Here is a 27116-nt window from a genome sequence, read left to right as displayed (position 1 = left end):
TAGGGAACGTGATTATGTGGAATTGCGTGGGACCTGATGAGATTGATCTGTGAGTCCTGAGAGTAGGGCCAGATGGAGTTGCTGGGCCAGGATGGATCATTTTAGAGCATTGGTGTCTGCCAGTTGAAATCCCCCCCCCGCTAAGTGGAAGAAGGGAAAGGGAAGGGCTGTTTTTACAACGGGAAAAGCAGAAGAGTGTGGGAAGCACAGGGCAGTCAATCTGAGCTTCGTTCCAGGCAAGACGATGAGGCTGCTTCTCCGGGACAGAAAAACTCTAAGAAGGCCTCTGGAAAACAAAGAGGTGATTGGTAACAGGGAGCATGGCATTGCAAAGAGGAAGATGGCCATTCCTGGCAGTTCTGGTGCTTTTCTGTGGTTAGGGCTACAGAGCGGTGGTGGATAGGGGCAGAGTGAGTGAGCTCGTGTGCCGGGACTCGTGCAAAGTGCTTGGCCGTGTCCCGCAGGAGATCCTTGTCTGTGAGGGAGAGAGGCCTGGATTGGATGGCTGGAGCAGGATGTGGATAAAGCAGATGAGGTGCAGCGGTGCTCTCCAGCCTTAGCGTGTTTTTCTTTTTGGGATTCTGTGGTGGTGGCCAAAGGCTGGCAGTGTTTTTGCAAAGGCTGTGCTGCAGGATCTTGCTTGGTCAGGCGCCATTGAGAAGAGTGGGCAGGGGCTGTTTGGAGGGAGTCTTGGAGTAGGTGTTGGGTGAGGCTGGCTTTTGCCTGGCCCAAAGGCTGGTTGCAGTGCTAGAGAGAGGAGAGGCAGTGGCAAGTGTTTTGTCATAGGTCTTTATTTTCAGTGTCATAAACAAGTGAATAAGTAGAAAAATAAATACGCCAATAAATAGCTAGATAAATAAATAAATAAATAAATAAATAAGTCTATACAGAAGTGGGGAAGGTCCTTTGTCCACATCAATGGGAGAGGCTGAACGAAAATGGAGACGCGGGGGTTGAAGGCTGCGGGTGCGGAGCGGTTGTTGCAGCCCTGTCTGCGGTGCCAGGTGAGAGGAGGCGTGGGGTTGGAGGTGGGTTTGGGCGGTAGGCGTGGGTTGGAGCGTGGGTGTTTGCGCTAGCGGCGCATGGTGCGTGTGAGGTTGTGGAGGTGTCGTAGAGAGGCACGAGCTTCGAGGCGGACGTGGTCCCAGGCGCAGGCGCTGTGGTTGTGGGCGAGGAGGAAGAGGTGGATGTCCCTGAAGTACTTGTTGATGGCGAGCAGCGGGTTGCGCGGTCCTTTGAAGAGCAGGGCGTTGTCGGGGAGGCATTGCTCGAGGTGGTGGATGTGGTGCTGCAGTTTGTTGAGGAGTTGGTTGCGAGCGTGGCTGGGCCAGTGCTGGCGGGTGCTGTTGGAGCTGAGGGTGTGGAAGAGGTGCTGGAGGATGCGTAGGGCGGTGGCGGCGGCTTGGTGCGGGTGGAGGTTGTCGTGGAGGAGGGTGTCGGGGAAGAAGGGCGGCTCTTGGAGGTGGCAGGGCTGTGTGTGGCTGGGAGCCGTGTCCTGGAGGAGGCGGAGCGCGTCGCCGGGGAAGGTGTCGTCGTGCGTCCAGAGGTGTTGGCAGGCGAGGCTGGTGGCCAGAGCGGTGAGCAGGAGCAGGAGCGGCGGGGCGGCGTGCGGCAGCCGCGGCTGTGTGGCTGTGGGCGCAGCCATGCTGGTTCTGTGGGTGCTGTCGGGTGGTGCTGGGCAGGAGGAGCCTGGTGAGGCTTGCCGGTGCTGCTGGTGGCTGTGCTCGGGGCGCTGGCGGGTGCACGGCTTTGTATGGCAGGAGCTTTCCCTTCATCGCTTTCTGCTTGCTGGGAGTTTCCTGCCGTGCTTTCCAGTCTGTGCTGGTGGCTGTGCTGGTGGTCTCGGGGCAGTGTTTTGTGGGGGTGGCCGTGGTTGGGGATTGTGGTGGCAGCGGTGCGCCGGCGGAGAGTGGCAGTGGTGGGTGAAAGGGGCTGTGAAAGCTCTGGGCCAGAGGCGTCGGGCTCAGGTGCGTTGGAGAGGGCTGTCGGGTGTTCCCTTTCGCTTGCCGAGCCAGCTGCAAGGTCTGTGCTGTGCAACTGAGTCTCTGTTTGGGCCCGAGCATCGTTTCCACCTGCAAAGCCCTGGTGGTGGCTGTGGTCACTTTTCCTTTCACTTTGAGGCTTGCCTTTATTTTCATCTTGGCCACTGTTTTCCTTTTGTGGTTGCAAGGGATGTGCGGTGATGTCAGCGGGCGAGGGCTGGCGTTTTCCCTCCTGCGGTAAATGCCCAGAGGCAGCGGCAGGCTTCAAGGGGCTGTCTGTGCACGTGGGCCTTGGAGGCCTGAGTGTGTCCTTGCAAGGAGGCGCTCCACCGGTTATGTCTGGCTGGAGGGAGCCACAAGGCAGGCAAGAAAGGCTGAGCGAAGAAGTCGGAGAAAGGGAAAGCTTTTGCTGTTACTCTTGCGCTTGGTGCCATGGCTGAGGCAGCCAGAGGGCAAAGGAGGACTGTCCCCCGTGAAAGAAGGTGGTGTTGTGCTTTGGGATTGCTGGAGCCCTTGCCTGGAAGCGTGTGTCCTGTTCAGGGCTCCTGAATTCCCTGAGAGGTGTGGGGTTCTTGGAGGTGATGTCTCTGAAGATGCACAGGGGTCCAGAGGAGGTGACTTGTGAGAAAGGCTGCGGGCGATGGGTTTCTTTGGCTGGAGTAGCGTAGCTTGGCCAGTAGTTTCAGATGCCTTTCCAAAAAGGGAGAAAATCTGCGGCACGCTGAAGAGGAATTCTGGGGTGTGCGAAGATGTGCCAAGGGGATGATCGCTCTGGCCTCGTGGAGAAATGCTGGGATTATTATTGCTAGGAGCGGATGGTGGGATTTGAAAGTTCTAGACTTTTGGGTGAAAGAGAGGCTGCGGAGGCGAGCTGCCTTTGTATCCCTGTGTGTTAGTAATCTCCCGGCACAGTGCCCGGGTCGAGATGGGCAAATGCTGGGAGGCCTAGGTGAAGAATGAAGGGCCACGGCCTCCGCAGGTTTGGATGAGGTTTGAGATTTGAGGTCTAGGGAACGTGATTATGTGGAATTGCGTGGGACCTGATGAGATTGATCTGTGAGTCCTGAGAGTAGGGCCAGATGGAGTTGCTGGGCCAGGATGGATCATTTTAGAGCATTGGTGTCTGCCAGTTGAAATCCCCCCCCCGCTAAGTGGAAGAAGGGAAAGGGAAGGGCTGTTTTTACAACGGGAAAAGCAGAAGAGTGTGGGAAGCACAGGGCAGTCAATCTGAGCTTCGTTCCAGGCAAGACGATGAGGCTGCTTCTCCGGGACAGAAAAACTCTAAGAAGGCCTCTGGAAAACAAAGAGGTGATTGGTAACAGGGAGCATGGCATTGCAAAGAGGAAGATGGCCATTCCTGGCAGTTCTGGTGCTTTTCTGTGGTTAGGGCTACAGAGCGGTGGTGGATAGGGGCAGAGTGAGTGAGCTCGTGTGCCGGGACTCGTGCAAAGTGCTTGGCCGTGTCCCGCAGGAGATCCTTGTCTGTGAGGGAGAGAGGCCTGGATTGGATGGCTGGAGCAGGATGTGGATAAAGCAGATGAGGTGCAGCGGTGCTCTCCAGCCTTAGCGTGTTTTTCTTTTGGGATTCTGTGGTGGTGGCCAAAGGCTGGCAGTGTTTTTGCAAAGGCTGTGCTGCAGGATCTTGCTTGGTCAGGCGCCATTGAGAAGAGTGGGCAGGGGCTGTTTGGAGGGAGTCTTGGAGTAGGTGTTGGGTGAGGCTGGCTTTTGCCTGGCCCAAAGGCTGGTTGCAGTGCTAGAGAGAGGAGAGGCAGTGGCAAGTGTTTTGTCATAGGTCTTTATTTTCAGTGTCGTAAACAAGTGAATAAGTAGAAAAATAAATACGCCAATAAATAGCTAGATAAATAAATAAATAAATAAATAAATAAGTCTATACAGAAGTGGGGAAGGTCCTTTGTCCACATCAATGGGAGAGGCTGAACGAAAATGGAGACGCGGGGGTTGAAGGCTGCGGGTGCGGAGCGGTTGTTGCAGCCCTGTCTGCGGTGCCAGGTGAGAGGAGGCGTGGGGTTGGAGGTGGGTTTGGGCGGTAGGCGTGGGTTGGAGCGTGGGTGTTTGCGCTAGCGGCGCATGGTGCGTGTGAGGTTGTGGAGGTGTCGTAGAGAGGCACGAGCTTCGAGGCGGACGTGGTCCCAGGCGCAGGCGCTGTGGTTGTGGGCGAGGAGGAAGAGGTGGATGTCCCTGAAGTACTTGTTGATGGCGAGCAGCGGGTTGCGCGGTCCTTTGAAGAGCAGGGCGTTGTCGGGGAGGCATTGCTCGAGGTGGTGGATGTGGTGCTGCAGTTTGTTGAGGAGTTGGTTGCGAGCGTGGCTGGGCCAGTGCTGGCGGGTGCTGTTGGAGCTGAGGGTGTGGAAGAGGTGCTGGAGGATGCGTAGGGCGGTGGCGGCGGCTTGGTGCGGGTGGAGGTTGTCGTGGAGGAGGGTGTCGGGGAAGAAGGGCGGCTCTTGGAGGTGGCAGGGCTGTGTGTGGCTGGGAGCCGTGTCCTGGAGGAGGCGGAGCGCGTCGCCGGGGAAGGTGTCGTCGTGCGTCCAGAGGTGTTGGCAGGCGAGGCTGGTGGCCAGAGCGGTGAGCAGGAGCAGGAGCGGCGGGGCGGCGTGCGGCAGCCGCGGCTGTGTGGCTGTGGGCGCAGCCATGCTGGTTCTGTGGGTGCTGTCGGGTGGTGCTGGGCAGGAGGAGCCTGGTGAGGCTTGCCGGTGCTGCTGGTGGCTGTGCTCGGGGCGCTGGCGGGTGCACGGCTTTGTATGGCAGGAGCTTTCCCTTCATCGCTTTCTGCTTGCTGGGAGTTTCCTGCCGTGCTTTCCAGTCTGTGCTGGTGGCTGTGCTGGTGGTCTCGGGGCAGTGTTTTGTGGGGGTGGCCGTGGTTGGGGATTGTGGTGGCAGCGGTGCGCCGGCGGAGAGTGGCAGTGGTGGGTGAAAGGGGCTGTGAAAGCTCTGGGCCAGAGGCGTCGGGCTCAGGTGCGTTGGAGAGGGCTGTCGGGTGTTCCCTTTCGCTTGCCGAGCCAGCTGCAAGGTCTGTGCTGTGCAACTGAGTCTCTGTTTGGGCCCGAGCATCGTTTCCACCTGCAAAGCCCTGGTGGTGGCTGTGGTCACTTTTCCTTTCACTTTGAGGCTTGCCTTTATTTTCATCTTGGCCACTGTTTTCCTTTTGTGGTTGCAAGGGATGTGCGGTGATGTCAGCGGGCGAGGGCTGGCGTTTTCCCTCCTGCGGTAAATGCCCAGAGGCAGCGGCAGGCTTCAAGGGGCTGTCTGTGCACGTGGGCCTTGGAGGCCTGAGTGTGTCCTTGCAAGGAGGCGCTCCACCGGTTATGTCTGGCTGGAGGGAGCCACAAGGCAGGCAAGAAAGGCTGAGCGAAGAAGTCGGAGAAAGGGAAAGCTTTTGCTGTTACTCTTGCGCTTGGTGCCATGGCTGAGGCAGCCAGAGGGCAAAGGAGGACTGTCCCCCGTGAAAGAAGGTGGTGTTGTGCTTTGGGATTGCTGGAGCCCTTGCCTGGAAGCGTGTGTCCTGTTCAGGGCTCCTGAATTCCCTGAGAGGTGTGGGGTTCTTGGAGGTGATGTCTCTGAAGATGCACAGGGGTCCAGAGGAGGTGACTTGTGAGAAAGGCTGCGGGCGATGGGTTTCTTTGGCTGGAGTAGCGTAGCTTGGCCAGTAGTTTCAGATGCCTTTCCAAAAAGGGAGAAAATCTGCGGCACGCTGAAGAGGAATTCTGGGGTGTGCGAAGATGTGCCAAGGGGATGATCGCTCTGGCCTCGTGGAGAAATGCTGGGATTATTATTGCTAGGAGCGGATGGTGGGATTTGAAAGTTCTAGACTTTTGGGTGAAAGAGAGGCTGCGGAGGCGAGCTGCCTTTGTATCCCTGTGTGTTAGTAATCTCCCGGCACAGTGCCCGGGTCGAGATGGGCAAATGCTGGGAGGCCTAGGTGAAGAATGAAGGGCCACGGCCTCCGCAGGTTTGGATGAGGTTTGAGATTTGAGGTCTAGGGAACGTGATTATGTGGAATTGCGTGGGACCTGATGAGATTGATCTGTGAGTCCTGAGAGTAGGGCCAGATGGAGTTGCTGGGCCAGGATGGATCATTTTAGAGCATTGGTGTCTGCCAGTTGAAATCCCCCCCCCGCTAAGTGGAAGAAGGGAAAGGGAAGGGCTGTTTTTACAACGGGAAAAGCAGAAGAGTGTGGGAAGCACAGGGCAGTCAATCTGAGCTTCGTTCCAGGCAAGACGATGAGGCTGCTTCTCCGGGACAGAAAAACTCTAAGAAGGCCTCTGGAAAACAAAGAGGTGATTGGTAACAGGGAGCATGGCATTGCAAAGAGGAAGATGGCCATTCCTGGCAGTTCTGGTGCTTTTCTGTGGTTAGGGCTACAGAGCGGTGGTGGATAGGGGCAGAGTGAGTGAGCTCGTGTGCCGGGACTCGTGCAAAGTGCTTGGCCGTGTCCCGCAGGAGATCCTTGTCTGTGAGGGAGAGAGGCCTGGATTGGATGGCTGGAGCAGGATGTGGATAAAGCAGATGAGGTGCAGCGGTGCTCTCCAGCCTTAGCGTGTTTTTCTTTTTGGGATTCTGTGGTGGTGGCCAAAGGCTGGCAGTGTTTTTGCAAAGGCTGTGCTGCAGGATCTTGCTTGGTCAGGCGCCATTGAGAAGAGTGGGCAGGGGCTGTTTGGAGGGAGTCTTGGAGTAGGTGTTGGGTGAGGCTGGCTTTTGCCTGGCCCAAAGGCTGGTTGCAGTGCTAGAGAGAGGAGAGGCAGTGGCAAGTGTTTTGTCATAGGTCTTTATTTTCAGTGTCATAAACAAGTGAATAAGTAGAAAAATAAATACGCCAATAAATAGCTAGATAAATAAATAAATAAATAAATAAATAAGTCTATACAGAAGTGGGGAAGGTCCTTTGTCCACATCAATGGGAGAGGCTGAACGAAAATGGAGACGCGGGGGTTGAAGGCTGCGGGTGCGGAGCGGTTGTTGCAGCCCTGTCTGCGGTGCCAGGTGAGAGGAGGCGTGGGGTTGGAGGTGGGTTTGGGCGGTAGGCGTGGGTTGGAGCGTGGGTGTTTGCGCTAGCGGCGCATGGTGCGTGTGAGGTTGTGGAGGTGTCGTAGAGAGGCACGAGCTTCGAGGCGGACGTGGTCCCAGGCGCAGGCGCTGTGGTTGTGGGCGAGGAGGAAGAGGTGGATGTCCCTGAAGTACTTGTTGATGGCGAGCAGCGGGTTGCGCGGTCCTTTGAAGAGCAGGGCGTTGTCGGGGAGGCATTGCTCGAGGTGGTGGATGTGGTGCTGCAGTTTGTTGAGGAGTTGGTTGCGAGCGTGGCTGGGCCAGTGCTGGCGGGTGCTGTTGGAGCTGAGGGTGTGGAAGAGGTGCTGGAGGATGCGTAGGGCGGTGGCGGCGGCTTGGTGCGGGTGGAGGTTGTCGTGGAGGAGGGTGTCGGGGAAGAAGGGCGGCTCTTGGAGGTGGCAGGGCTGTGTGTGGCTGGGAGCCGTGTCCTGGAGGAGGCGGAGCGCGTCGCCGGGGAAGGTGTCGTCGTGCGTCCAGAGGTGTTGGCAGGCGAGGCTGGTGGCCAGAGCGGTGAGCAGGAGCAGGAGCGGCGGGGCGGCGTGCGGCAGCCGCGGCTGTGTGGCTGTGGGCGCAGCCATGCTGGTTCTGTGGGTGCTGTCGGGTGGTGCTGGGCAGGAGGAGCCTGGTGAGGCTTGCCGGTGCTGCTGGTGGCTGTGCTCGGGGCGCTGGCGGGTGCACGGCTTTGTATGGCAGGAGCTTTCCCTTCATCGCTTTCTGCTTGCTGGGAGTTTCCTGCCGTGCTTTCCAGTCTGTGCTGGTGGCTGTGCTGGTGGTCTCGGGGCAGTGTTTTGTGGGGGTGGCCGTGGTTGGGGATTGTGGTGGCAGCGGTGCGCCGGCGGAGAGTGGCAGTGGTGGGTGAAAGGGGCTGTGAAAGCTCTGGGCCAGAGGCGTCGGGCTCAGGTGCGTTGGAGAGGGCTGTCGGGTGTTCCCTTTCGCTTGCCGAGCCAGCTGCAAGGTCTGTGCTGTGCAACTGAGTCTCTGTTTGGGCCCGAGCATCGTTTCCACCTGCAAAGCCCTGGTGGTGGCTGTGGTCACTTTTCCTTTCACTTTGAGGCTTGCCTTTATTTTCATCTTGGCCACTGTTTTCCTTTTGTGGTTGCAAGGGATGTGCGGTGATGTCAGCGGGCGAGGGCTGGCGTTTTCCCTCCTGCGGTAAATGCCCAGAGGCAGCGGCAGGCTTCAAGGGGCTGTCTGTGCACGTGGGCCTTGGAGGCCTGAGTGTGTCCTTGCAAGGAGGCGCTCCACCGGTTATGTCTGGCTGGAGGGAGCCACAAGGCAGGCAAGAAAGGCTGAGCGAAGAAGTCGGAGAAAGGGAAAGCTTTTGCTGTTACTCTTGCGCTTGGTGCCATGGCTGAGGCAGCCAGAGGGCAAAGGAGGACTGTCCCCCGTGAAAGAAGGTGGTGTTGTGCTTTGGGATTGCTGGAGCCCTTGCCTGGAAGCGTGTGTCCTGTTCAGGGCTCCTGAATTCCCTGAGAGGTGTGGGGTTCTTGGAGGTGATGTCTCTGAAGATGCACAGGGGTCCAGAGGAGGTGACTTGTGAGAAAGGCTGCGGGCGATGGGTTTCTTTGGCTGGAGTAGCGTAGCTTGGCCAGTAGTTTCAGATGCCTTTCCAAAAAGGGAGAAAATCTGCGGCACGCTGAAGAGGAATTCTGGGGTGTGCGAAGATGTGCCAAGGGGATGATCGCTCTGGCCTCGTGGAGAAATGCTGGGATTATTATTGCTAGGAGCGGATGGTGGGATTTGAAAGTTCTAGACTTTTGGGTGAAAGAGAGGCTGCGGAGGCGAGCTGCCTTTGTATCCCTGTGTGTTAGTAATCTCCCGGCACAGTGCCCGGGTCGAGATGGGCAAATGCTGGGAGGCCTAGGTGAAGAATGAAGGGCCACGGCCTCCGCAGGTTTGGATGAGGTTTGAGATTTGAGGTCTAGGGAACGTGATTATGTGGAATTGCGTGGGACCTGATGAGATTGATCTGTGAGTCCTGAGAGTAGGGCCAGATGGAGTTGCTGGGCCGGGATGGATCATTTTAGAGCATTGGTGTCTGCCAGTTGAAATCCCCCCCCCGCTAAGTGGAAGAAGGGAAAGGGAAGGGCTGTTTTTACAACGGGAAAAGCAGAAGAGTGTGGGAAGCACAGGGCAGTCAATCTGAGCTTCGTTCCAGGCAAGACGATGAGGCTGCTTCTCCGGGACAGAAAAACTCTAAGAAGGCCTCTGGAAAACAAAGAGGTGATTGGTAACAGGGAGCATGGCATTGCAAAGAGGAAGATGGCCATTCCTGGCAGTTCTGGTGCTTTTCTGTGGTTAGGGCTACAGAGCGGTGGTGGATAGGGGCAGAGTGAGTGAGCTCGTGTGCCGGGACTCGTGCAAAGTGCTTGGCCGTGTCCCGCAGGAGATCCTTGTCTGTGAGGGAGAGAGGCCTGGATTGGATGGCTGGAGCAGGATGTGGATAAAGCAGATGAGGTGCAGCGGTGCTCTCCAGCCTTAGCGTGTTTTTCTTTTTGGGATTCTGTGGTGGTGGCCAAAGGCTGGCAGTGTTTTTGCAAAGGCTGTGCTGCAGGATCTTGCTTGGTCAGGCGCCATTGAGAAGAGTGGGCAGGGGCTGTTTGGAGGGAGTCTTGGAGTAGGTGTTGGGTGAGGCTGGCTTTTGCCTGGCCCAAAGGCTGGTTGCAGTGCTAGAGAGAGGAGAGGCAGTGGCAAGTGTTTTGTCATAGGTCTTTATTTTCAGTGTCGTAAACAAGTGAATAAGTAGAAAAATAAATACGCCAATAAATAGCTAGATAAATAAATAAATAAATAAATAAATAAGTCTATACAGAAGTGGGGAAGGTCCTTTGTCCACATCAATGGGAGAGGCTGAACGAAAATGGAGACGCGGGGGTTGAAGGCTGCGGGTGCGGAGCGGTTGTTGCAGCCCTGTCTGCGGTGCCAGGTGAGAGGAGGCGTGGGGTTGGAGGTGGGTTTGGGCGGTAGGCGTGGGTTGGAGCGTGGGTGTTTGCGCTAGCGGCGCATGGTGCGTGTGAGGTTGTGGAGGTGTCGTAGAGAGGCACGAGCTTCGAGGCGGACGTGGTCCCAGGCGCAGGCGCTGTGGTTGTGGGCGAGGAGGAAGAGGTGGATGTCCCTGAAGTACTTGTTGATGGCGAGCAGCGGGTTGCGCGGTCCTTTGAAGAGCAGGGCGTTGTCGGGGAGGCATTGCTCGAGGTGGTGGATGTGGTGCTGCAGTTTGTTGAGGAGTTGGTTGCGAGCGTGGCTGGGCCAGTGCTGGCGGGTGCTGTTGGAGCTGAGGGTGTGGAAGAGGTGCTGGAGGATGCGTAGGGCGGTGGCGGCGGCTTGGTGCGGGTGGAGGTTGTCGTGGAGGAGGGTGTCGGGGAAGAAGGGCGGCTCTTGGAGGTGGCAGGGCTGTGTGTGGCTGGGAGCCGTGTCCTGGAGGAGGCGGAGCGCGTCGCCGGGGAAGGTGTCGTCGTGCGTCCAGAGGTGTTGGCAGGCGAGGCTGGTGGCCAGAGCGGTGAGCAGGAGCAGGAGCGGCGGGGCGGCGTGCGGCAGCCGCGGCTGTGTGGCTGTGGGCGCAGCCATGCTGGTTCTGTGGGTGCTGTCGGGTGGTGCTGGGCAGGAGGAGCCTGGTGAGGCTTGCCGGTGCTGCTGGTGGCTGTGCTCGGGGCGCTGGCGGGTGCACGGCTTTGTATGGCAGGAGCTTTCCCTTCATCGCTTTCTGCTTGCTGGGAGTTTCCTGCCGTGCTTTCCAGTCTGTGCTGGTGGCTGTGCTGGTGGTCTCGGGGCAGTGTTTTGTGGGGGTGGCCGTGGTTGGGGATTGTGGTGGCAGCGGTGCGCCGGCGGAGAGTGGCAGTGGTGGGTGAAAGGGGCTGTGAAAGCTCTGGGCCAGAGGCGTCGGGCTCAGGTGCGTTGGAGAGGGCTGTCGGGTGTTCCCTTTCGCTTGCCGAGCCAGCTGCAAGGTCTGTGCTGTGCAACTGAGTCTCTGTTTGGGCCCGAGCATCGTTTCCACCTGCAAAGCCCTGGTGGTGGCTGTGGTCACTTTTCCTTTCACTTTGAGGCTTGCCTTTATTTTCATCTTGGCCACTGTTTTCCTTTTGTGGTTGCAAGGGATGTGCGGTGATGTCAGCGGGCGAGGGCTGGCGTTTTCCCTCCTGCGGTAAATGCCCAGAGGCAGCGGCAGGCTTCAAGGGGCTGTCTGTGCACGTGGGCCTTGGAGGCCTGAGTGTGTCCTTGCAAGGAGGCGCTCCACCGGTTATGTCTGGCTGGAGGGAGCCACAAGGCAGGCAAGAAAGGCTGAGCGAAGAAGTCGGAGAAAGGGAAAGCTTTTGCTGTTACTCTTGCGCTTGGTGCCATGGCTGAGGCAGCCAGAGGGCAAAGGAGGACTGTCCCCCGTGAAAGAAGGTGGTGGTGTGCTTTGGGATTGCTGGAGCCCTTGCCTGGAAGCGTGTGTCCTGTTCAGGGCTCCTGAATTCCCTGAGAGGTGTGGGGTTCTTGGAGGTGATGTCTCTGAAGATGCACAGGGGTCCAGAGGAGGTGACTTGTGAGAAAGGCTGCGGGCGATGGGTTTCTTTGGCTGGAGTAGCGTAGCTTGGCCAGTAGTTTCAGATGCCTTTCCAAAAAGGGAGAAAATCTGCGGCACGCTGAAGAGGAATTCTGGGGTGTGCGAAGATGTGCCAAGGGGATGATCGCTCTGGCCTCGTGGAGAAATGCTGGGATTATTATTGCTAGGAGCGGATGGTGGGATTTGAAAGTTCTAGACTTTTGGGTGAAAGAGAGGCTGCGGAGGCGAGCTGCCTTTGTATCCCTGTGTGTTAGTAATCTCCCGGCACAGTGCCCGGGTCGAGATGGGCAAATGCTGGGAGGCCTAGGTGAAGAATGAAGGGCCACGGCCTCCGCAGGTTTGGATGAGGTTTGAGATTTGAGGTCTAGGGAACGTGATTATGTGGAATTGCGTGGGACCTGATGAGATTGATCTGTGAGTCCTGAGAGTAGGGCCAGATGGAGTTGCTGGGCCAGGATGGATCATTTTAGAGCATTGGTGTCTGCCAGTTGAAATCCCCCCCCGCTAAGTGGAAGAAGGGAAAGGGAAGGGCTGTTTTTACAACGGGAAAAGCAGAAGAGTGTGGGAAGCACAGGGCAGTCAATCTGAGCTTCGTTCCAGGCAAGACGATGAGGCTGCTTCTCCGGGACAGAAAAACTCTAAGAAGGCCTCTGGAAAACAAAGAGGTGATTGGTAACAGGGAGCATGGCATTGCAAAGAGGAAGATGGCCATTCCTGGCAGTTCTGGTGCTTTTCTGTGGTTAGGGCTACAGAGCGGTGGTGGATAGGGGCAGAGTGAGTGAGCTCGTGTGCCGGGACTCGTGCAAAGTGCTTGGCCGTGTCCCGCAGGAGATCCTTGTCTGTGAGGGAGAGAGGCCTGGATTGGATGGCTGGAGCAGGATGTGGATAAAGCAGATGAGGTGCAGCGGTGCTCTCCAGCCTTAGCGTGTTTTTCTTTTTGGGATTCTGTGGTGGTGGCCAAAGGCTGGCAGTGTTTTTGCAAAGGCTGTGCTGCAGGATCTTGCTTGGTCAGGCGCCATTGAGAAGAGTGGGCAGGGGCTGTTTGGAGGGAGTCTTGGAGTAGGTGTTGGGTGAGGCTGGCTTTTGCCTGGCCCAAAGGCTGGTTGCAGTGCTAGAGAGAGGAGAGGCAGTGGCAAGTGTTTTGTCATAGGTCTTTATTTTCAGTGTCATAAACAAGTGAATAAGTAGAAAAATAAATACGCCAATAAATAGCTAGATAAATAAATAAATAAATAAATAAATAAGTCTATACAGAAGTGGGGAAGGTCCTTTGTCCACATCAATGGGAGAGGCTGAACGAAAATGGAGACGCGGGGGTTGAAGGCTGCGGGTGCGGAGCGGTTGTTGCAGCCCTGTCTGCGGTGCCAGGTGAGAGGAGGCGTGGGGTTGGAGGTGGGTTTGGGCGGTAGGCGTGGGTTGGAGCGTGGGTGTTTGCGCTAGCGGCGCATGGTGCGTGTGAGGTTGTGGAGGTGTCGTAGAGAGGCACGAGCTTCGAGGCGGACGTGGTCCCAGGCGCAGGCGCTGTGGTTGTGGGCGAGGAGGAAGAGGTGGATGTCCCTGAAGTACTTGTTGATGGCGAGCAGCGGGTTGCGCGGTCCTTTGAAGAGCAGGGCGTTGTCGGGGAGGCATTGCTCGAGGTGGTGGATGTGGTGCTGCAGTTTGTTGAGGAGTTGGTTGCGAGCGTGGCTGGGCCAGTGCTGGCGGGTGCTGTTGGAGCTGAGGGTGTGGAAGAGGTGCTGGAGGATGCGTAGGGCGGTGGCGGCGGCTTGGTGCGGGTGGAGGTTGTCGTGGAGGAGGGTGTCGGGGAAGAAGGGCGGCTCTTGGAGGTGGCAGGGCTGTGTGTGGCTGGGAGCCGTGTCCTGGAGGAGGCGGAGCGCGTCGCCGGGGAAGGTGTCGTCGTGCGTCCAGAGGTGTTGGCAGGCGAGGCTGGTGGCCAGAGCGGTGAGCAGGAGCAGGAGCGGCGGGGCGGCGTGCGGCAGCCGCGGCTGTGTGGCTGTGGGCGCAGCCATGCTGGTTCTGTGGGTGCTGTCGGGTGGTGCTGGGCAGGAGGAGCCTGGTGAGGCTTGCCGGTGCTGCTGGTGGCTGTGCTCGGGGCGCTGGCGGGTGCACGGCTTTGTATGGCAGGAGCTTTCCCTTCATCGCTTTCTGCTTGCTGGGAGTTTCCTGCCGTGCTTTCCAGTCTGTGCTGGTGGCTGTGCTGGTGGTCTCGGGGCAGTGTTTTGTGGGGGTGGCCGTGGTTGGGGATTGTGGTGGCAGCGGTGCGCCGGCGGAGAGTGGCAGTGGTGGGTGAAAGGGGCTGTGAAAGCTCTGGGCCAGAGGCGTCGGGCTCAGGTGCGTTGGAGAGGGCTGTCGGGTGTTCCCTTTCGCTTGCCGAGCCAGCTGCAAGGTCTGTGCTGTGCAACTGAGTCTCTGTTTGGGCCCGAGCATCGTTTCCACCTGCAAAGCCCTGGTGGTGGCTGTGGTCACTTTTCCTTTCACTTTGAGGCTTGCCTTTATTTTCATCTTGGCCACTGTTTTCCTTTTGTGGTTGCAAGGGATGTGCGGTGATGTCAGCGGGCGAGGGCTGGCGTTTTCCCTCCTGCGGTAAATGCCCAGAGGCAGCGGCAGGCTTCAAGGGGCTGTCTGTGCACGTGGGCCTTGGAGGCCTGAGTGTGTCCTTGCAAGGAGGCGCTCCACCGGTTATGTCTGGCTGGAGGGAGCCACAAGGCAGGCAAGAAAGGCTGAGCGAAGAAGTCGGAGAAAGGGAAAGCTTTTGCTGTTACTCTTGCGCTTGGTGCCATGGCTGAGGCAGCCAGAGGGCAAAGGAGGACTGTCCCCCGTGAAAGAAGGTGGTGGTGTGCTTTGGGATTGCTGGAGCCCTTGCCTGGAAGCGTGTGTCCTGTTCAGGGCTCCTGAATTCCCTGAGAGGTGTGGGGTTCTTGGAGGTGATGTCTCTGAAGATGCACAGGGGTCCAGAGGAGGTGACTTGTGAGAAAGGCTGCGGGCGATGGGTTTCTTTGGCTGGAGTAGCGTAGCTTGGCCAGTAGTTTCAGATGCCTTTCCAAAAAGGGAGAAAATCTGCGGCACGCTGAAGAGGAATTCTGGGGTGTGCGAAGATGTGCCAAGGGGATGATCGCTCTGGCCTCGTGGAGAAATGCTGGGATTATTATTGCTAGGAGCGGATGGTGGGATTTGAAAGTTCTAGACTTTTGGGTGAAAGAGAGGCTGCGGAGGCGAGCTGCCTTTGTATCCCTGTGTGTTAGTAATCTCCCGGCACAGTGCCCGGGTCGAGATGGGCAAATGCTGGGAGGCCTAGGTGAAGAATGAAGGGCCACGGCCTCCGCAGGTTTGGATGAGGTTTGAGATTTGAGGTCTAGGGAACGTGATTATGTGGAATTGCGTGGGACCTGATGAGATTGATCTGTGAGTCCTGAGAGTAGGGCCAGATGGAGTTGCTGGGCCAGGATGGATCATTTTAGAGCATTGGTGTCTGCCAGTTGAAATCCCCCCCCCGCTAAGTGGAAGAAGGGAAAGGGAAGGGCTGTTTTTACAACGGGAAAAGCAGAAGAGTGTGGGAAGCACAGGGCAGTCAATCTGAGCTTCGTTCCAGGCAAGACGATGAGGCTGCTTCTCCGGGACAGAAAAACTCTAAGAAGGCCTCTGGAAAACAAAGAGGTGATTGGTAACAGGGAGCATGGCATTGCAAAGAGGAAGATGGCCATTCCTGGCAGTTCTGGTGCTTTTCTGTGGTTAGGGCTACAGAGCGGTGGTGGATAGGGGCAGAGTGAGTGAGCTCGTGTGCCGGGACTCGTGCAAAGTGCTTGGCCGTGTCCCGCAGGAGATCCTTGTCTGTGAGGGAGAGAGGCCTGGATTGGATGGCTGGAGCAGGATGTGGATAAAGCAGATGAGGTGCAGCGGTGCTCTCCAGCCTTAGCGTGTTTTTCTTTTTGGGATTCTGTGGTGGTGGCCAAAGGCTGGCAGTGTTTTTGCAAAGGCTGTGCTGCAGGATCTTGCTTGGTCAGGCGCCATTGAGAAGAGTGGGCAGGGGCTGTTTGGAGGGAGTCTTGGAGTAGGTGTTGGGTGAGGCTGGCTTTTGCCTGGCCCAAAGGCTGGTTGCAGTGCTAGAGAGAGGAGAGGCAGTGGCAAGTGTTTTGTCATAGGTCTTTATTTTCAGTGTCATAAACAAGTGAATAAGTAGAAAAATAAATACGCCAATAAATAGCTAGATAAATAAATAAATAAATAAATAAATAAGTCTATACAGAAGTGGGGAAGGTCCTTTGTCCACATCAATGGGAGAGGCTGAACGAAAATGGAGACGCGGGGGTTGAAGGCTGCGGGTGCGGAGCGGTTGTTGCAGCCCTGTCTGCGGTGCCAGGTGAGAGGAGGCGTGGGGTTGGAGGTGGGTTTGGGCGGTAGGCGTGGGTTGGAGCGTGGGTGTTTGCGCTAGCGGCGCATGGTGCGTGTGAGGTTGTGGAGGTGTCGTAGAGAGGCACGAGCTTCGAGGCGGACGTGGTCCCAGGCGCAGGCGCTGTGGTTGTGGGCGAGGAGGAAGAGGTGGATGTCCCTGAAGTACTTGTTGATGGCGAGCAGCGGGTTGCGCGGTCCTTTGAAGAGCAGGGCGTTGTCGGGGAGGCATTGCTCGAGGTGGTGGATGTGGTGCTGCAGTTTGTTGAGGAGTTGGTTGCGAGCGTGGCTGGGCCAGTGCTGGCGGGTGCTGTTGGAGCTGAGGGTGTGGAAGAGGTGCTGGAGGATGCGTAGGGCGGTGGCGGCGGCTTGGTGCGGGTGGAGGTTGTCGTGGAGGAGGGTGTCGGGGAAGAAGGGCGGCTCTTGGAGGTGGCAGGGCTGTGTGTGGCTGGGAGCCGTGTCCTGGAGGAGGCGGAGCGCGTCGCCGGGGAAGGTGTCGTCGTGCGTCCAGAGGTGTTGGCAGGCGAGGCTGGTGGCCAGAGCGGTGAGCAGGAGCAGGAGCGGCGGGGCGGCGTGCGGCAGCCGCGGCTGTGTGGCTGTGGGCGCAGCCATGCTGGTTCTGTGGGTGCTGTCGGGTGGTGCTGGGCAGGAGGAGCCTGGTGAGGCTTGCCGGTGCTGCTGGTGGCTGTGCTCGGGGCGCTGGCGGGTGCACGGCTTTGTATGGCAGGAGCTTTCCCTTCATCGCTTTCTGCTTGCTGGGAGTTTCCTGCCGTGCTTTCCAGTCTGTGCTGGTGGCTGTGCTGGTGGTCTCGGGGCAGTGTTTTGTGGGGGTGGCCGTGGTTGGGGATTGTGGTGGCAGCGGTGCGCCGGCGGAGAGTGGCAGTGGTGGGTGAAAGGGGCTGTGAAAGCTCTGGGCCAGAGGCGTCGGGCTCAGGTGCGTTGGAGAGGGCTGTCGGGTGTTCCCTTTCGCTTGCCGAGCCAGCTGCAAGGTCTGTGCTGTGCAACTGAGTCTCTGTTTGGGCCCGAGCATCGTTTCCACCTGCAAAGCCCTGGTGGTGGCTGTGGTCACTTTTCCTTTCACTTTGAGGCTTGCCTTTATTTTCATCTTGGCCACTGTTTTCCTTTTGTGGTTGCAAGGGATGTGCGGTGATGTCAGCGGGCGAGGGCTGGCGTTTTCCCTCCTGCGGTAAATGCCCAGAGGCAGCGGCAGGCTTCAAGGGGCTGTCTGTGCACGTGGGCCTTGGAGGCCTGAGTGTGTCCTTGCAAGGAGGCGCTCCACCGGTTATGTCTGGCTGGAGGGAGCCACAAGGCAGGCAAGAAAGGCTGAGCGAAGAAGTCGGAGAAAGGGAAAGCTTTTGCTGTTACTCTTGCGCTTGGTGCCATGGCTGAGGCAGCCAGAGGGCAAAGGAGGACTGTCCCCCGTGAAAGAAGGTGGTGGTGTGCTTTGGGATTGCTGGAGCCCTTGCCTGGAAGCGTGTGTCCTGTTCAGGGCTCCTGAATTCCCTGAGAGGTGTGGGGTTCTTGGAGGTGATGTCTCTGAAGATGCACAGGGGTCCAGAGGAGGTGACTTGTGAGAAAGGCTGCGGGCGATGGGTTTCTTTGGCTGGAGTAGCGTAGCTTGGCCAGTAGTTTCAGATGCCTTTCCAAAAAGGGAGAAAATCTGCGGCACGCTGAAGAGGAATTCTGGGGTGTGCGAAGATGTGCCAAGGGGATGATCGCTCTGGCCTCGTGGAGAAATGCTGGGATTATTATTGCTAGGAGCGGATGGTGGGATTTGAAAGTTCTAGACTTTTGGGTGAAAGAGAGGCTGCGGAGGCGAGCTGCCTTTGTATCCCTGTGTGTTAGTAATCTCCCGGCACAGTGCCCGGGTCGAGATGGGCAAATGCTGGGAGGCCTAGGTGAAGAATGAAGGGCCACGGCCTCCGCAGGTTTGGATGAGGTTTGAGATTTGAGGTCTAGGGAACGTGATTATGTGGAATTGCGTGGGACCTGATGAGATTGATCTGTGAGTCCTGAGAGTAGGGCCAGATGGAGTTGCTGGGCCGGGATGGATCATTTTAGAGCATTGGTGTCTGCCAGTTGAAATCCCCCCCCCGCTAAGTGGAAGAAGGGAAAGGGAAGGGCTGTTTTTACAACGGGAAAAGCAGAAGAGTGTGGGAAGCACAGGGCAGTCAATCTGAGCTTCGTTCCAGGCAAGACGATGAGGCTGCTTCTCCGGGACAGAAAAACTCTAAGAAGGCCTCTGGAAAACAAAGAGGTGATTGGTAACAGGGAGCATGGCATTGCAAAGAGGAAGATGGCCATTCCTGGCAGTTCTGGTGCTTTTCTGTGGTTAGGGCTACAGAGCGGTGGTGGATAGGGGCAGAGTGAGTGAGCTCGTGTGCCGGGACTCGTGCAAAGTGCTTGGCCGTGTCCCGCAGGAGATCCTTGTCTGTGAGGGAGAGAGGCCTGGATTGGATGGCTGGAGCAGGATGTGGATAAAGCAGATGAGGTGCAGCGGTGCTCTCCAGCCTTAGCGTGTTTTTCTTTTTGGGATTCTGTGGTGGTGGCCAAAGGCTGGCAGTGTTTTTGCAAAGGCTGTGCTGCAGGATCTTGCTTGGTCAGGCGCCATTGAGAAGAGTGGGCAGGGGCTGTTTGGAGGGAGTCTTGGAGTAGGTGTTGGGTGAGGCTGGCTTTTGCCTGGCCCAAAGGCTGGTTGCAGTGCTAGAGAGAGGAGAGGCAGTGGCAAGTGTTTTGTCATAGGTCTTTATTTTCAGTGTCATAAACAAGTGAATAAGTAGAAAAATAAATACGCCAATAAATAGCTAGATAAATAAATAAATAAATAAATAAATAAGTCTATACAGAAGTGGGGAAGGTCCTTTGTCCACATCAATGGGAGAGGCTGAACGAAAATGGAGACGCGGGGGTTGAAGGCTGCGGGTGCGGAGCGGTTGTTGCAGCCCTGTCTGCGGTGCCAGGTGAGAGGAGGCGTGGGGTTGGAGGTGGGTTTGGGCGGTAGGCGTGGGTTGGAGCGTGGGTGTTTGCGCTAGCGGCGCATGGTGCGTGTGAGGTTGTGGAGGTGTCGTAGAGAGGCACGAGCTTCGAGGCGGACGTGGTCCCAGGCGCAGGCGCTGTGGTTGTGGGCGAGGAGGAAGAGGTGGATGTCCCTGAAGTACTTGTTGATGGCGAGCAGCGGGTTGCGCGGTCCTTTGAAGAGCAGGGCGTTGTCGGGGAGGCATTGCTCGAGGTGGTGGATGTGGTGCTGCAGTTTGTTGAGGAGTTGGTTGCGAGCGTGGCTGGGCCAGTGCTGGCGGGTGCTGTTGGAGCTGAGGGTGTGGAAGAGGTGCTGGAGGATGCGTAGGGCGGTGGCGGCGGCTTGGTGCGGGTGGAGGTTGTCGTGGAGGAGGGTGTCGGGGAAGAAGGGCGGCTCTTGGAGGTGGCAGGGCTGTGTGTGGCTGGGAGCCGTGTCCTGGAGGAGGCGGAGCGCGTCGCCGGGGAAGGTGTCGTCGTGCGTCCAGAGGTGTTGGCAGGCGAGGCTGGTGGCCAGAGCGGTGAGCAGGAGCAGGAGCGGCGGGGCGGCGTGCGGCAGCCGCGGCTGTGTGGCTGTGGGCGCAGCCATGCTGGTTCTGTGGGTGCTGTCGGGTGGTGCTGGGCAGGAGGAGCCTGGTGAGGCTTGCCGGTGCTGCTGGTGGCTGTGCTCGGGGCGCTGGCGGGTGCACGGCTTTGTATGGCAGCAGCTTTCCCTTCATCGCTTTCTGCTTGCTGGGAGTTTCCTGCCGTGCTTTCCAGTCTGTGCTGGTGGCTGTGCTGGTGGTCTCGGGGCAGTGTTTTGTGGGGGTGGCCGTGGTTGGGGATTGTGGTGGCAGCGGTGCGCCGGCGGAGAGTGGCAGTGGTGGGTGAAAGGGGCTGTGAAAGCTCTGGGCCAGAGGCGTCGGGCTCAGGTGCGTTGGAGAGGGCTGTCGGGTGTTCCCTTTCGCTTGCCGAGCCAGCTGCAAGGTCTGTGCTGTGCAACTGAGTCTCTGTTTGGGCCCGAGCATCGTTTCCACCTGCAAAGCCCTGGTGGTGGCTGTGGTCACTTTTCCTTTCACTTTGAGGCTTGCCTTTATTTTCATCTTGGCCACTGTTTTCCTTTTGTGGTTGCAAGGGATGTGCGGTGATGTCAGCGGGCGAGGGCTGGCGTTTTCCCTCCTGCGGTAAATGCCCAGAGGCAGCGGCAGGCTTCAAGGGGCTGTCTGTGCACGTGGGCCTTGGAGGCCTGAGTGTGTCCTTGCAAGGAGGCGCTCCACCGGTTATGTCTGGCTGGAGGGAGCCACAAGGCAGGCAAGAAAGGCTGAGCGAAGAAGTCGGAGAAAGGGAAAGCTTTTGCTGTTACTCTTGCGCTTGGTGCCATGGCTGAGGCAGCCAGAGGGCAAAGGAGGACTGTCCCCCGTGAAAGAAGGTGGTGGTGTGCTTTGGGATTGCTGGAGCCCTTGCCTGGAAGCGTGTGTCCTGTTCAGGGCTCTTGAATTCCCTGAGAGGTGTGGGGTTCTTGGAGGTGATGTCTCTGAAGATGCACAGGGGTCCAGAGGAGGTGACTTGTGAGAAAGGCTGCGGGCGATGGGTTTCTTTGGCTGGAGTAGCGTAGCTTGGCCAGTAGTTTCAGATGCCTTTCCAAAAAGGGAGAAAATCTGCGGCACGCTGAAGAGGAATTCTGGGGTGTGCGAAGATGTGCCAAGGGGATGATCGCTCTGGCCTCGTGGAGAAATGCTGGGATTATTATTGCTAGGAGCGGATGGTGGGATTTGAAAGTTCTAGACTTTTGGGTGAAAGAGAGGCTGCGGAGGCGAGCTGCCTTTGTATCCCTGTGTGTTAGTAATCTCCCGGCACAGTGCCCGGGTCGAGATGGGCAAATGCTGGGAGGCCTAGGTGAAGAATGAAGGGCCACGGCCTCCGCAGGTTTGGATGAGGTTTGAGATTTGAGGTCTAGGGAACGTGATTATGTGGAATTGCGTGGGACCTGATGAGATTGATCTGTGAGTCCTGAGAGTAGGGCCAGATGGAGTTGCTGGGCCAGGATGGATCATTTTAGAGCATTGGTGTCTGCCAGTTGAAATCCCCCCCCCGCTAAGTGGAAGAAGGGAAAGGGAAGGGCTGTTTTTACAACGGGAAAAGCAGAAGAGTGTGGGAAGCACAGGGCAGTCAATCTGAGCTTCGTTCCAGGCAAGACGATGAGGCTGCTTCTCCGGGACAGAAAAACTCTAAGAAGGCCTCTGGAAAACAAAGAGGTGATTGGTAACAGGGAGCATGGCATTGCAAAGAGGAAGATGGCCATTCCTGGCAGTTCTGGTGCTTTTCTGTGGTTAGGGCTACAGAGCGGTGGTGGATAGGGGCAGAGTGAGTGAGCTCGTGTGCCGGGACTCGTGCAAAGTGCTTGGCCGTGTCCCGCAGGAGATCCTTGTCTGTGAGGGAGAGAGGCCTGGATTGGATGGCTGGAGCAGGATGTGGATAAAGCAGATGAGGTGCAGCGGTGCTCTCCAGCCTTAGCGTGTTTTTCTTTTTGGGATTCTGTGGTGGTGGCCAAAGGCTGGCAGTGTTTTTGCAAAGGCTGTGCTGCAGGATCTTGCTTGGTCAGGCGCCATTGAGAAGAGTGGGCAGGGGCTGTTTGGAGGGAGTCTTGGAGTAGGTGTTGGGTGAGGCTGGCTTTTGCCTGGCCCAAAGGCTGGTTGCAGTGCTAGAGAGAGGAGAGGCAGTGGCAAGTGTTTTGTCATAGGTCTTTATTTTCAGTGTCATAAACAAGTGAATAAGTAGAAAAATAAATACGCCAATAAATAGCTAGATAAATAAATAAATAAATAAATAAATAAGTCTATACAGAAGTGGGGAAGGTCCTTTGTCCACATCAATGGGAGAGGCTGAACGAAAATGGAGACGCGGGGGTTGAAGGCTGCGGGTGCGGAGCGGTTGTTGCAGCCCTGTCTGCGGTGCCAGGTGAGAGGAGGCGTGGGGTTGGAGGTGGGTTTGGGCGGTAGGCGTGGGTTGGAGCGTGGGTGTTTGCGCTAGCGGCGCATGGTGCGTGTGAGGTTGTGGAGGTGTCGTAGAGAGGCACGAGCTTCGAGGCGGACGTGGTCCCAGGCGCAGGCGCTGTGGTTGTGGGCGAGGAGGAAGAGGTGGATGTCCCTGAAGTACTTGTTGATGGCGAGCAGCGGGTTGCGCGGTCCTTTGAAGAGCAGGGCGTTGTCGGGGAGGCATTGCTCGAGGTGGTGGATGTGGTGCTGCAGTTTGTTGAGGAGTTGGTTGCGAGCGTGGCTGGGCCAGTGCTGGCGGGTGCTGTTGGAGCTGAGGGTGTGGAAGAGGTGCTGGAGGATGCGTAGGGCGGTGGCGGCGGCTTGGTGCGGGTGGAGGTTGTCGTGGAGGAGGGTGTCGGGGAAGAAGGGCGGCTCTTGGAGGTGGCAGGGCTGTGTGTGGCTGGGAGCCGTGTCCTGGAGGAGGCGGAGCGCGTCGCCGGGGAAGGTGTCGTCGTGCGTCCAGAGGTGTTGGCAGGCGAGGCTGGTGGCCAGAGCGGTGAGCAGGAGCAGGAGCGGCGGGGCGGCGTGCGGCAGCCGCGGCTGTGTGGCTGTGGGCGCAGCCATGCTGGTTCTGTGGGTGCTGTCGGGTGGTGCTGGGCAGGAGGAGCCTGGTGAGGCTTGCCGGTGCTGCTGGTGGCTGTGCTCGGGGCGCTGGCGGGTGCACGGCTTTGTATGGCAGCAGCTTTCCCTTCATCGCTTTCTGCTTGCTGGGAGTTTCCTGCCGTGCTTTCCAGTCTGTGCTGGTGGCTGTGCTGGTGGTCTCGGGGCAGTGTTTTGTGGGGGTGGCCGTGGTTGGGGATTGTGGTGGCAGCGGTGCGCCGGCGGAGAGTGGCAGTGGTGGGTGAAAGGGGCTGTGAAAGCTCTGGGCCAGAGGCGTCGGGCTCAGGTGCGTTGGAGAGGGCTGTCGGGTGTTCCCTTTCGCTTGCCGAGCCAGCTGCAAGGTCTGTGCTGTGCAACTGAGTCTCTGTTTGGGCCCGAGCATCGTTTCCACCTGCAAAGCCCTGGTGGTGGCTGTGGTCACTTTTCCTTTCACTTTGAGGCTTGCCTTTATTTTCATCTTGGCCACTGTTTTCCTTTTGTGGTTGCAAGGGATGTGCGGTGATGTCAGCGGGCGAGGGCTGGCGTTTTCCCTCCTGCGGTAAATGCCCAGAGGCAGCGGCAGGCTTCAAGGGGCTGTCTGTGCACGTGGGCCTTGGAGGCCTGAGTGTGTCCTTGCAAGGAGGCGCTCCACCGGTTATGTCTGGCTGGAGGGAGCCACAAGGCAGGCAAGAAAGGCTGAGCGAAGAAGTCGGAGAAAGGGAAAGCTTTTGCTGTTACTCTTGCGCTTGGTGCCATGGCTGAGGCAGCCAGAGGGCAAAGGAGGACTGTCCCCCGTGAAAGAAGGTGGTGTTGTGCTTTGGGATTGCTGGAGCCCTTGCCTGGAAGCATGTGTCCTGTTCAGGGCTCCTGAATTCCCTGAGAGGTGTGGGGTTCTTGGAGGTGATGTCTCTGAAGATGCACAGGGGTCCAGAGGAGGTGACTTGTGAGAAAGGCTGCGGGCGATGGGTTTCTTTGGCTGGAGTAGCGTAGCTTGGCCAGTAGTTTCAGATGCCTTTCCAAAAAGGGAGAAAATCTGCGGCACGCTGAAGAGGAATTCTGGGGTGTGCGAAGATGTGCCAAGGGGATGATCGCTCTGGCCTCGTGGAGAAATGCTGGGATTATTATTGCTAGGAGCGGATGGTGGGATTTGAAAGTTCTAGACTTTTGGGTGAAAGAGAGGCTGCGGAGGCGAGCTGCCTTTGTATCCCTGTGTGTTAGTAATCTCCCGGCACAGTGCCCGGGTCGAGATGGGCAAATGCTGGGAGGCCTAGGTGAAGAATGAAGGGCCACGGCCTCCGCAGGTTTGGATGAGGTTTGAGATTTGAGGTCTAGGGAACGTGATTATGTGGAATTGCGTGGGACCTGATGAGATTGATCTGTGAGTCCTGAGAGTAGGGCCAGATGGAGTTGCTGGGCCGGGATGGATCATTTTAGAGCATTGGTGTCTGCCAGTTGAAATCCCCCCCCCGCTAAGTGGAAGAAGGGAAAGGGAAGGGCTGTTTTTACAACGGGAAAAGCAGAAGAGTGTGGGAAGCACAGGGCAGTCAATCTGAGCTTCGTTCCAGGCAAGACGATGAGGCTGCTTCTCCGGGACAGAAAAACTCTAAGAAGGCCTCTGGAAAACAAAGAGGTGATTGGTAACAGGGAGCATGGCATTGCAAAGAGGAAGATGGCCATTCCTGGCAGTTCTGGTGCTTTTCTGTGGTTAGGGCTACAGAGCGGTGGTGGATAGGGGCAGAGTGAGTGAGCTCGTGTGCCGGGACTCGTGCAAAGTGCTTGGCCGTGTCCCGCAGGAGATCCTTGTCTGTGAGGGAGAGAGGCCTGGATTGGATGGCTGGAGCAGGATGTGGATAAAGCAGATGAGGTGCAGCGGTGCTCTCCAGCCTTAGCGTGTTTTTCTTTTTGGGATTCTGTGGTGGTGGCCAAAGGCTGGCAGTGTTTTTGCAAAGGCTGTGCTGCAGGATCTTGCTTGGTCAGGCGCCATTGAGAAGAGTGGGCAGGGGCTGTTTGGAGGGAGTCTTGGAGTAGGTGTTGGGTGAGGCTGGCTTTTGCCTGGCCCAAAGGCTGGTTGCAGTGCTAGAGAGAGGAGAGGCAGTGGCAAGTGTTTTGTCATAGGTCTTTATTTTCAGTGTCATAAACAAGTGAATAAGTAGAAAAATAAATACGCCAATAAATAGCTAGATAAATAAATAAATAAATAAATAAATAAGTCTATACAGAAGTGGGGAAGGTCCTTTGTCCACATCAATGGGAGAGGCTGAACGAAAATGGAGACGCGGGGGTTGAAGGCTGCGGGTGCGGAGCGGTTGTTGCAGCCCTGTCTGCGGTGCCAGGTGAGAGGAGGCGTGGGGTTGGAGGTGGGTTTGGGCGGTAGGCGTGGGTTGGAGCGTGGGTGTTTGCGCTAGCGGCGCATGGTGCGTGTGAGGTTGTGGAGGTGTCGTAGAGAGGCACGAGCTTCGAGGCGGACGTGGTCCCAGGCGCAGGCGCTGTGGTTGTGGGCGAGGAGGAAGAGGTGGATGTCCCTGAAGTACTTGTTGATGGCGAGCAGCGGGTTGCGCGGTCCTTTGAAGAGCAGGGCGTTGTCGGGGAGGCATTGCTCGAGGTGGTGGATGTGGTGCTGCAGTTTGTTGAGGAGTTGGTTGCGAGCGTGGCTGGGCCAGTGCTGGCGGGTGCTGTTGGAGCTGAGGGTGTGGAAGAGGTGCTGGAGGATGCGTAGGGCGGTGGCGGCGGCTTGGTGCGGGTGGAGGTTGTCGTGGAGGAGGGTGTCGGGGAAGAAGGGCGGCTCTTGGAGGTGGCAGGGCTGTGTGTGGCTGGGAGCCGTGTCCTGGAGGAGGCGGAGCGCGTCGCCGGGGAAGGTGTCGTCGTGCGTCCAGAGGTGTTGGCAGGCGAGGCTGGTGGCCAGAGCGGTGAGCAGGAGCAGGAGCGGCGGGGCGGCGTGCGGCAGCCGCGGCTGTGTGGCTGTGGGCGCAGCCATGCTGGTTCTGTGGGTGCTGTCGGGTGGTGCTGGGCAGGAGGAGCCTGGTGAGGCTTGCCGGTGCTGCTGGTGGCTGTGCTCGGGGCGCTGGCGGGTGCACGGCTTTGTATGGCAGCAGCTTTCCCTTCATCGCTTTCTGCTTGCTGGGAGTTTCCTGCCGTGCTTTCCAGTCTGTGCTGGTGGCTGTGGTGGTCTCAGGGTAGTGTTTTGTTGGGGTGGCCATGGCTGGTCATTGTGTTATTAATTCCATTTTTGTCTTTGTTTTTGGTCTCTTGCGTGTTGGTTGTGCGGGAGTGAAACCCCAAGTTAGTGCCACATCACATAGTTGCAATGATGTTGTGGGTTTCTTGTGGTTTTCCTTTCTCTCTGGAGTCATCTCTTATTTCTCTTGTGTTTCGCCGAATTTCCCTTCTTGCCCTTTGCAGGACACTCTGCATCAATTGCATTATCGTATCCTGGACTTTACCCTTTTTTCTGAAGCTATATCTGATGCTGGGGAGAGGAAGTAACAGAGTTTTTTGTTTTGAAGTGTGTTGAAATCAATCTCACTGAACTCTTCTGAAGTCAAATATTTTGAAGATTTTTGACGTATTGTTTCCTTACTGATAATTGCCCTGGTTGTATTGTGCCAACTTAGTTCCTAGTGTTGAAAAAGGGAAGTAGTGGTACTGGTAAGTTACCAATATGTAACTGGTAAATTTCTGTTAAGTTGCTGAGCTGATTGAGTTGTCCCAGCTTTTAATGCATTAGAGTCCATCATTTTATTCTGTAAATTCCAGTTGTGCACCTTAACTGCAGGGGTGTTCAGCACACATCTTCTACTAGTGTGCCTGGATATTCCTCCCTTGACTGGGGACACACCTCAGTGTTATTGCTTGAGGCAGAACAAAAGGCATTGGATTAATTGCATTGTTCTCTAGTTTGTTATTAATCTGGCTTTTAAAGGATTGGTGTAATAGAGCACTGTACAAGTAGTTACAACTGTCTGTAATGTATCATATATAATTCTGATCAAAATTCTTTGATTATTGTCATGATGAATTTTAATCATTTGTTTTTCCCATATAAATATATATTCTGTATAAATGTGTAAATAAATATGTCCATTGCAGGACAAATTTGTATAAAGGCTCAATTACACCTATATAATTCTTTAGCGATTAACCATTTACCTGTTGTGGGACTAGGATTGTATTAAGCTGCCTCCAGACTTCTCCTTGAAGGAGTTTAGCAAGCAAGGAGATATTTTCTGAACCTCAGTGGAAAGCCTTCCCTGATAAATGTTGTCCAAAGCTTCCATTCTGCCTGGGACACTTCCCAAGTCTTTTTGTAATTCTCCATTAGGTTTTTCTGGTTTTTTACCTCTGCTTGTTTTCTTTGTATTCGTATGAATAAATTCTTTCTTTTTAGCCTTTGATGGAGTTGTAAAATGGTTTATTTCTCAGGAACCTCAGGAGCTCTTTAAGTTGAAGTGGTGGCTCTGGGTCTAAGCACCTAGGCATTGAATGTTGATGAAGTTTCTGCAGTCTCTTGCAGTTTGATTTTCATTGTGATGGAGTTT

The 27116-nt window shown here is 56.7% G+C and overlaps 10 protein-coding genes across 27 annotated transcripts in view; 1 reads left to right on the top strand and 9 right to left on the bottom strand.

Annotated features, from left to right (window-relative positions):
• LOC128802514 (ubiquitin-associated protein 2-like) overlaps window positions 1–27116 on the top strand; it is a 123700-nt gene that overhangs the window by 82280 nt on the left and 14304 nt on the right. The gene's annotated exons all lie outside the window — the stretch shown is intronic.
• LOC128802524 (interferon-like) lies at window positions 1057–3543 on the bottom strand. Its single transcript, XM_053969009.1, has one exon. It carries the CDS (start codon window positions 1643–1645, stop codon window positions 1073–1075), a length of 573 nt encoding a protein of 190 aa, XP_053824984.1. The 5' UTR covers window positions 1646–3543; the 3' UTR covers window positions 1057–1072.
• LOC128802525 (interferon-like) lies at window positions 3587–4641 on the bottom strand. The gene has a single exon (XM_053969010.1). The coding sequence runs from the start codon at window positions 4631–4633 to the stop codon at window positions 4061–4063; it is 573 nt and encodes a 190-aa protein (XP_053824985.1). The 5' UTR covers window positions 4634–4641; the 3' UTR covers window positions 3587–4060.
• LOC128802521 (interferon-like) lies at window positions 7034–7630 on the bottom strand. The gene has a single exon (XM_053969006.1). It carries the CDS (start codon window positions 7620–7622, stop codon window positions 7050–7052), a length of 573 nt encoding a protein of 190 aa, XP_053824981.1. The 5' UTR covers window positions 7623–7630; the 3' UTR covers window positions 7034–7049.
• On the bottom strand, window positions 10023–10619 carry LOC128802523 (interferon-like). Its single transcript, XM_053969008.1, has one exon. It carries the CDS (start codon window positions 10609–10611, stop codon window positions 10039–10041), a length of 573 nt encoding a protein of 190 aa, XP_053824983.1. The 5' UTR covers window positions 10612–10619; the 3' UTR covers window positions 10023–10038.
• Window positions 13011–13607, bottom strand: LOC128802520 (interferon-like). The gene has a single exon (XM_053969005.1). It carries the CDS (start codon window positions 13597–13599, stop codon window positions 13027–13029), a length of 573 nt encoding a protein of 190 aa, XP_053824980.1. The 5' UTR covers window positions 13600–13607; the 3' UTR covers window positions 13011–13026.
• Window positions 16000–16596, bottom strand: LOC128802522 (interferon-like). The gene has a single exon (XM_053969007.1). The coding sequence runs from the start codon at window positions 16586–16588 to the stop codon at window positions 16016–16018; it is 573 nt and encodes a 190-aa protein (XP_053824982.1). The 5' UTR covers window positions 16589–16596; the 3' UTR covers window positions 16000–16015.
• On the bottom strand, window positions 18989–19585 carry LOC128802519 (interferon-like). Its single transcript, XM_053969003.1, has one exon. It carries the CDS (start codon window positions 19575–19577, stop codon window positions 19005–19007), a length of 573 nt encoding a protein of 190 aa, XP_053824978.1. The 5' UTR covers window positions 19578–19585; the 3' UTR covers window positions 18989–19004.
• Window positions 21978–23432, bottom strand: LOC128802518 (interferon-like). Its single transcript, XM_053969002.1, has one exon. It carries the CDS (start codon window positions 22564–22566, stop codon window positions 21994–21996), a length of 573 nt encoding a protein of 190 aa, XP_053824977.1. The 5' UTR covers window positions 22567–23432; the 3' UTR covers window positions 21978–21993.
• On the bottom strand, window positions 23452–25673 carry LOC128802526 (interferon-like). The gene has a single exon (XM_053969012.1). The coding sequence runs from the start codon at window positions 25553–25555 to the stop codon at window positions 24983–24985; it is 573 nt and encodes a 190-aa protein (XP_053824987.1). The 5' UTR covers window positions 25556–25673; the 3' UTR covers window positions 23452–24982.

Source organism: Vidua chalybeata, chromosome Z (genome assembly GCF_026979565.1).
Source record: "Vidua chalybeata isolate OUT-0048 chromosome Z, bVidCha1 merged haplotype, whole genome shotgun sequence".
Taxonomy (NCBI): domain Eukaryota; kingdom Metazoa; phylum Chordata; class Aves; order Passeriformes; family Viduidae; genus Vidua; species Vidua chalybeata.
Note: the sequence above shows the minus strand (reverse complement) of the source record. Positions and strands in the feature narration are given on the sequence as shown.